The sequence below is a fragment of the Limulus polyphemus genome, unplaced genomic scaffold (genome assembly GCF_000517525.1).
Source record: "Limulus polyphemus unplaced genomic scaffold, Limulus_polyphemus-2.1.2 Scaffold4495, whole genome shotgun sequence".
NCBI lineage: Eukaryota > Metazoa > Arthropoda > Merostomata > Xiphosura > Limulidae > Limulus > Limulus polyphemus.
The window spans coordinates 41,599-50,127 of record NW_013670105.1 but is presented as its reverse complement, the minus strand read 5'-3'; the positions used below and the strand labels follow the sequence as shown (position 1 = coordinate 50,127).

Below are 8,529 nucleotides of genomic sequence, written 5' to 3'. Positions count from 1 at the left end.
GTCTTTTTTTTTTTTTTTAGGCTATTTAGAGTTGCAGCTTATGCAGTGCATGTGCTGTAGCTAGTACTATAGTGGTGATAACCTCATAGTTTTGGAAGTCACAAAAAACATCAACATTTACTGTATATCAATGGGATAAGGACTCAGTGTTACAAATACAATATTGGATGGTTGATAATTAAGTTTGAACTCCTTGACTGCAGCAGCAGTATTTATTCCCTCTGGGAAATTAGTTTAGTTGCTGTTATCAGTTTTGTTATAATGTTAAAGTTTTTACCACATAGTTTTGAGGCAACTAAAGCAGGTTGTTTGGGATTTTACAGTAGATTCCTTTGTTTTCTGATTTAATGTGTACTCACCTTTTACTTTTACTAGCAGTCTAACATTCAAAAATTGCTTGTATTACAATTTTATGCCAATTTCTTTTAGTTATACAAGTTATTCATCTTTAAACATGACTTATGAGACTGAACAGACCTGAATAATTTGATTTGACAAAATTATTCTACTTCCCACTCTTGGAACATGTTATGTTTGTCCACTGAAACAGTCAAGCCTGCTTGACAAGCATTTCCAAACTGCTCCAACTTGGTGGTACCTTTAAGGTACCACATATTCTCTATACTTTAACATTATAAGTAAATAAGAAACAGTACTTACAATACTGGCAAATGCAATAAACAAATTCTCAAGTAAAAGTGTAACTAAAACTTAGAGAAGGATGTGGTAGGGATTATGTTTTTAAATTTGTGTAAACATTTTTATATTAGTTTGACCAATTTAAATACTGTCTCTTCATGATTCAACAATTTCTTCAGAAAATGTAATCAACAGCATTTCAAGATCATTATCATCCATGAAGGTAGAACAGAAATCAAGTAAACCTATTTCACAAAAAAGACTCAATTTTTTCCTGTTTCACATCAAACAGCTAGAATGTATCCAAGTCTGTTCACTTTATAAAGTCATGCCTTTTATGTATGTAAATGCAACACACACTTTACAAGCATCTGGAATTGAATATTTATTAAGGATAAATCTTTGGGCTTATTCATTATTAACTGTTTTGATATGTATGGGATGACAGAGAGGGAATCTTCTTGTTTAAGTGAAGGCACAGTTAATCTCGTTTTCTTTTTAAGTTTATCATGGCCAACCAGCAATATACAGTTTCAGAAGTAAAGCAATGAATATATGAGAAGCCCCAGCACTTATCTCAAAACTTTTGTAAAAGCACATTATTCTGCTGGAAATATGAAGTACTCATCTACAAAATATATAACCACTTGAGAACTTGGGAATTATCCTGTGTGCTATAAGCTTTATGGCACAACACAGTGAAAAGGTTAAAGTTTAGTTTGACAGAAAATATGAATGTAGGTGATATCCTTTTGCACAGAAGAGTGATTTGTTGTTTATTTTGTTTTTCTATTTAGCCAGAAGACTTGATGAACATGCAACATTGTAACTTGCTTTGTTTGCCTGAAAACTACCAAATGAAATATTATTTCTATCATGGTTTGTCCTGGCCACAGGTAAGATTTTATTTGTACCATTGTTTTTGCAACTTGAAGTGTAGTTGAAACCTCTGGTATCATAGTTTAGAAAAGCATTAATTTCTAAGTTAACTGTTGGAAGCTGTTTGATAGATATTAGACAATGGAGAGGTCAGTTTTGTGTGATAGATATCAAGAAACAAAGGTCACTACTTGCTGACTCTTAACATAAATTATGACAGGAATATTTGCTCTTTTCCCACTCAGAGAGAATTGTAGGACAATTTCACATCAGTTGTACTGTTTGTAGCTCATAAGACTCACCAATTGTAATTAAATATTGAAACAAATTCAAAATGTTGGTTAAGGTGAACTTCAGCTATAGCATGTTAGCAAGTCATATAACATTTTAAAGCATTAGGTTTAATATAGTATATATAATATGAGGTATTAGCAGTGTGGAATTCTCAGATTGCCCTGATTTCCTTCACAATAACCTGCAGGAGGATTTGTCAGATACTATATCACAGAGCAGTGGCTTATTTTATCTGCTTTTCATTGAGTCTTTACACAAAAGAAAGAGACTAGACATAGTGTAAACAATGAGAATATTTTTACAACAGAAATAAAAGAAGTGCTTATGTATGTGTCAATAGAGCTTTATTAACACACTCACCATTGTATCTCTAGCTCTATCAGATTAAAGTCTTAAGTTGTGCTGCTTACAGTCTGTGTACTTGAAGATGAAACATACCTTAAAAGTATATTGGGAAACCTCTATCACACTCTCTGTCTAAATTTTAACTCTGAGAAACATCTTAAAAGTACAAATCTCACCAAAATGCTTGATAAGTCTATATGCATGCCAAAAAAGGAAAACATTATATACAGTAGTCCCCCTTTTGAGAGACTGCTTGGTCTGCAACCACCCCCTCATTTTAGACCACCATACTTTGGAATGGATGTCTACTGTATTATTTTCTCTCTCTGATGGCTGATCAGCTAAAATGAGAAACTTAATGACTGTTTATCATGTAAATTATATGTTGAATGCAGTTTTGATTCAAAATAGATGTTCAAAAAAGTCTGTGCGATTCGAAATGACTGAAACCACACTCACTAACTAATAAAGGTTACTGTGTTATGTACTGTATTGGGAGAACAGCATCAAGTAGATATACATACATTATGTGATCTAGTTACCCTACTATATATAACTATACATTTGCATTAATATTAAAGTGTAATAAATATAATTACATAAATACAGTGGAACAACGTTTTCTGCAGTTATCTGTCTGTTCCTGAAACTCTGAGGAAAGACAACCACTGACATGAACCATTGGGTGGTCTTTCAAGAGGGGGACTAGTGTACATAGTTTTTTTTTCCATGCACTTGTGACATCCACCTGATTTAGGGCCATTGTCATGTCAACATGTGGGTCATAATCTCAGGCTATCCCACTGTTTGCCACCTGAACAGACCACTGCTTCAGTTCATAGCATCACTCATGATACATTGATTTTTTCTAAAGGAAAATACCAGCAATGATTTTGGTGACTCATGCAGTCTTGTGAATAACCAAGATGACATAAACTTAATAGTTCCCCTGACCAGTATTCTATACTAAGAATAAACCCTGAATTGCACTGAAAAATTTTTAAAATTGCCATGGAAAATGCATGATATGCACATATAGCAGAAAACAGAGCTTAGATTCAACTGTGATGCATTATCAAGTGGTATATCATGATGCTATTGTAGATTTAAATATTCTTAACACAGATGGCTTTTGTAGGTGTTTGTTCTCTTCTCTGTTTAACATGTTCCACTTCTGCTTTATACCTCCAAACTTTGTTCCTCTACTGTTAGTTCGGGTTATTTTACTCTTTCCTGTACCATTCCTTCTCCTTATGGACCCCTTTTTTTCCTGACTCCCTTTCTTTGTCCAGATCTTTTCTGTATAGTTCAGTCCAATAGAGGTTGAGGTGAATACACTAGGTATGGTCTAAATGTGCCCTAACCATTCTACACGTATTGGCTTTCCAACCTCTTGTGTGCAAGTACTCAAATGGTCATGTTCTTGCCATGCATGTACTTGGGACACATAGGGCTCACTTGTGTCTTCCTCCCTTTTTTCCTGAGCAAAGAATATACCCTGGATTAGATGAGTTTCCCACAGGTTTGCCCCTGCCAGCAGGTGTCACATTCCATGGACTTCCTTCGAGAGCTTTTTGAAGGGCTCATTTAGGTAAAACTTTGGCCTGCCTCTACACCATTTCAACGTGAGATTATAGATAAACTGTGCAGAGGTGTGATATCATCTCAGAAGTTAACATTTTTCATGCCTGAGGATGTATTTCCAATAAATATTCACTTCTTCACACATTCCCACTCTTCCTCCCTATTTCTGGTGCACCTGAGTATTCCTTGCCTCATCAAAGAATGAAGATTCACTATTGCATATGCATAGAGATAGTTATTTTGTATGGAGGGGTGTCACCTTCCTAATGATGAAAGGCTTTGCTGCATAATTACATCATCATGTAATAGCACAATTCACATTAGATTACATGAAATTATGTGGGAATTTCTTCAAGGCCAATAGGATTTAAATATCTTTGAAAGACATGCGAGGAAGATAACTAAAGTGTGTGAAGATATGAGTAGCTATTAGAAATACATTTTCAGGTAAGGAAAATGTTAACATTCCACACTGAAATTTCTTAAAACTATTTAATTATTGTAAATAAGATGAATGCTTATTAAATGTTGTGGTAAAAGAATAGTTTTGTGATTTTTCCTTTTTAATAACATAGAAATCAGCATAAAAATATTTATATGATATAAGTAGGGCATTACTGTATTTTATGCCTGGGATATTAAGTAAAAGTTGAAAAACAAGAATAATGATGATTTTTCTACAGTAGTACAAAATATTTCTTAGAAATGTGTTAGTAGATCAAAATGGTGATAACGGAGCTTGTGTGCTTTAGTGAGTTTGGTTTTCAATAAAGCTGAATAAAAATAGGTATACTTGTGGTTATAAGATAAACACAGTGGCAAAAATCTGGAAAACCCGGAAAGATCAGAGGATTTGAAAAATGGGTCAAAAAATGAATAAACCTAGAAAAGTCCAATATAAGTGGACAGTTAATTTTGCTTTTACTTGCTGATAATTATCTAAGCCATTATTCAAAACTTTTTTGTAGATAAATATGGAACATTTTATTGCCTAACATCAAGCTGTAATATCGTTGTTGAAAATATTTTCCTGTAATACTGTAGTCTGAAATAAGTATATTTTGAAGTATTTTATTATCTTTTGTAATCAAATTATAAAAGAAAGTGGTATTAATTAAGCAAAATGGACTTGGCTTGGCCTAGTAGCTAGAGTGTTCGACCCACAATCCAAGGGTTGTGAGTTCAAATCCCTGTCACGAAATATGCTTGTTCTATATGGTGGCTAACTGAACCAGCCACTCAGGTGTAAACATTCTTGGCTTACAACAATATCAGCTGACCTCAAACTAGTTGGGATTAATGTTGTTACAGAAAAAAGAAATTAAGAAAAATTATGAGAAAAAATGTAAATACCAGTATGTCATGCTCATATATGCATACCTGGAAATTTAGGAGAAATTGAAGAAAACAATTAAGAATAAATTGTTTTATTATCAGTATCATTAGTTTATACATTTTGTGGACCTCTGTAATGTGTGTGTAAATTTCTATGTTGCAGTTGTCTTATGTTGCAGAAGATGAAAAAGGAAAGATAGTGGGATATGTATTGGCCAAAATGTAAGTTTTTAGTTTGTATTTACAGAAGCTTAAGAGATAAAATAATAAAATACATACTTAAAAATGTAATAGTGTATAAGGTATTCATTTGATTTAATTATAACACCAGTTGTAGTTGTAAGAGTGAGTTGTGTTCAAAAGGTATAGGAATAATTTTGGATTATGAAAAGAGCAAAAGATCTAAAATTGAAAAGAAGAAAGAAAGAAAATAAAACAGGGAAAGAGAAACATAGGGGAAAAAAACTGTGTACAGATTATTGGATTTTCTCACTAAAGTTGCACTGCTTTTGTGGTGATGTTATTTTCCCCTAATATTTCATTTCCATCAAATTAAAGCACAGACAAGCTAGTATATCTGGTATACACAGCTTAGAACTAGGTGATTAGTGTTATTTACTAATCACTTAATTGATGAGCTTATTAATCAATTACATTAGATTAATCTATTAGTGCACAGATACACACCCAAACAAGCAAAAAATAACTTGGTGTGCTAGCTTCATAACCTTTTCAATCACTGCATTATTTTAAGAGGCAATTAATTTATTTTCATTCACCTTTTTTTTTAGGTAGTTTTCAAATTACACATTATTTCTTATGATAGACCTCTTCTGGAGGTTATCACTTGTGAATTTTTTGAAAACGTACTTTATTTGCTCAAAAACAGTATTTTGCCACAAATGTTCTTTTAAAAGTAATCTGGAAATTTTGTATTTGGTGACTGAATCTAATGTTGACTAAATACCACCACACAGTTGCAATATGTGTGTTTGTAAAAGAAGCCCCCATTGACCTTCTGTAAATCAAATAAATTGATAGTTGAATAATGAAACTGTTTTACTATCACTAATAAGAGTAGTAATGTTTTTATGTAGAACATATGATTACAATTAGAAACAATTCAGTTATGTACATTGTTTGAATAGGATGAACATAGAAATAATATTTAATAAAGATTTGAGTCATTAGTATATTTTACAGTTGCATATTCTCTAAACAGGTAAACTTAACTGACAATTCCATTTTGTCTGGTTGGTATTATGAAAAAACCTTGTATTTACAAATATTGCAACTCAGTGAAATATAGTTTATCTGTTAAAAAGTAAAAACACTAATTTTAAACAAACCACACATTTGCCACTTATATGACTTCTTTGTTTCATAATTTGTTTTGGGTAAACTAATTGTTCTTGATAATAATAGAAATCCTTCTCCAAACACTGTACTTTTGCTATTGTGTTAAAATTGTAATAAAGTTTTTTTGTTACCCATTCACTCAGCTCTAAACTGTATAACTTTACCTTATTTCAAACTGTTTGATGTCTTCTCATTGAAGAAAATTTCTGTAGTTTTCAAACAGATATATAACACACAAAGATTATCACAGTTCACAACAAAAGGAACTGAAAAGAATATTTACAAAAATTATAAAAAAATTCTTAAACCTATATATTTACTTTATTAATATGTGAAAGCCTAATCCTTTACAGCTGTTTCCAAAACTATTAGTATATGACAAAACCACTTGATGTGGCACCATATCAAGGTTCCAACCAAGATTTGTGCAAAAACTAAAGAAGATACTTTAGAATCAAGAATTAGATAATGTATTCTCAAGGGATGGTAGGCTATTTGTAAGAATATACTTATTCTTTAGGATGAGAAGAAAAATTCTAAAAAACAAAAATCATCAAGTAGGTTATTTTGCGGCTGTGAAAAAATGAAAATAATAAGTTTTTTCTTGTGAATTATACCATAAATGGCAGAAAATGACAAAATATTGATCATAAGATACTTTTGATTTAAAATTTATGACATACAATTGACTTCAAAATTTGTTTCCAAAAATTTTACGAAGTGGCAAAAAGATTTAAAAAGCCAGAGGAAACTAATAGAGATTTGAGTTACTTTTTTAACCCTAAACTTTGTACATCAAAATGTATCGTACACATAGTGTAACAGTATTGTTTAAAATATAAAAACAATGAAATATTTATTAATTTATCACTTATCTGTTGTAATAATAATCTTACATTTGTCCATGCTTATCATTTCAGAAAATCCAGTATTGTTTTACAATGTTTTGGCTTTAAGTGTATGTCACAGTCACAGTTAATTAAATGCTTTGTAACCAACCAAGTGAAATGAATGATCATAACTTGTTTTATTTATTAGGCAAAATTTTATTTAGCTATGGTAAAAACCTAGTATTGTTTGATATTCTTCAAATAGCCTAAATTTAAAGTTAACGTAAAAATTAGAATCACATCAATTTATTTTGTAAAATATAACTTTTGATGGTTATAACTTTATCTTAAAAAGTTTTAAAACCATTATAGAATGAACAAGAATAAAACTTGACAGCATATTCAGATAATATAATATTATTGTGTTAATAAGTAACAGTTTCACTTCACTCACTAGCTATAGCATTGTTTCATTTTTTCACTAAGCATGGTATAGCTCCGTAATATTAACGGGATGGTTTGGGAAAAATTGGGTGATGCATGCTATGTATTGCTCATCATAGTCTAAAATCTCTCTTATAATAATCTAAGAGACTTTCATAAACACCTAACTTAGGTTTGAAAAATTATTAGGACCTTCAGTTTAACCCAAACACTGCTAAAGTAGAGAACTGGTGAGTAGCATAACAGCCAAATGTTCTGCCAATTATTCTGATTCTGGCATCAGTAGGGGTAGCTCACTAATGCTTGCAGTTGTTGCAATAATTCACACACTAAAGTGTTGCATTTTAGCTTGGGGAGTGCAGAAGTAGTACAGTATTTCACTAACTTCAACACATGATGTCCATCAAAACAACTCATCACGCCAGGCTGAAACTGCTACCTTCATAGTGACTACCATTCATTATTAAATATTCATTGTTATTGTTTAAAAAAAAAGAGGGGGAAAAAATTAAGCTTATGGAAATTATAACATTATTCAGTTCAAATGCTTTTATTCAAACCTGAATTTGTGCAAATGAAAGGAATTCAACATCTAGTTGTAGATAAAAGTTGTTTTGGAAAGATTTGGCTACTTATGTAGTGACTTTTGTATGGGTTTTATGTATTCATCCCTACCTTGTTTCTATACTTTTTTTTGGAAAGATTTGGCTACTTATGTAGTGACTTTTGTATGCTCATCCCTACCTTGTTTCTATACTTTTTTTTTGGAAAGATTTGGCTACTTATGTAGTGACTTTTGTATGGTTTTGTGTGCTCATCC

At 31.6% G+C, this 8,529-nt stretch overlaps 1 protein-coding gene across 1 annotated transcript in view; it reads left to right on the top strand.

Moving 5' to 3' along the window:
• The window catches only part of LOC106471254 (N-alpha-acetyltransferase 10), a 34,033-nt gene that overhangs the window by 1,995 nt on the left and 23,509 nt on the right, over nt 1-8,529 (top strand). Inside the window, exons 2-3 of the mRNA XM_013931845.2 lie at nt 1,437-1,535; nt 5,240-5,298. Of these exons, the coding sequence (XP_013787299.1) occupies nt 1,437-1,535; nt 5,240-5,298 (158 nt within the window). The remainder of the gene's footprint in view (nt 1-1,436; nt 1,536-5,239; nt 5,299-8,529) is intronic.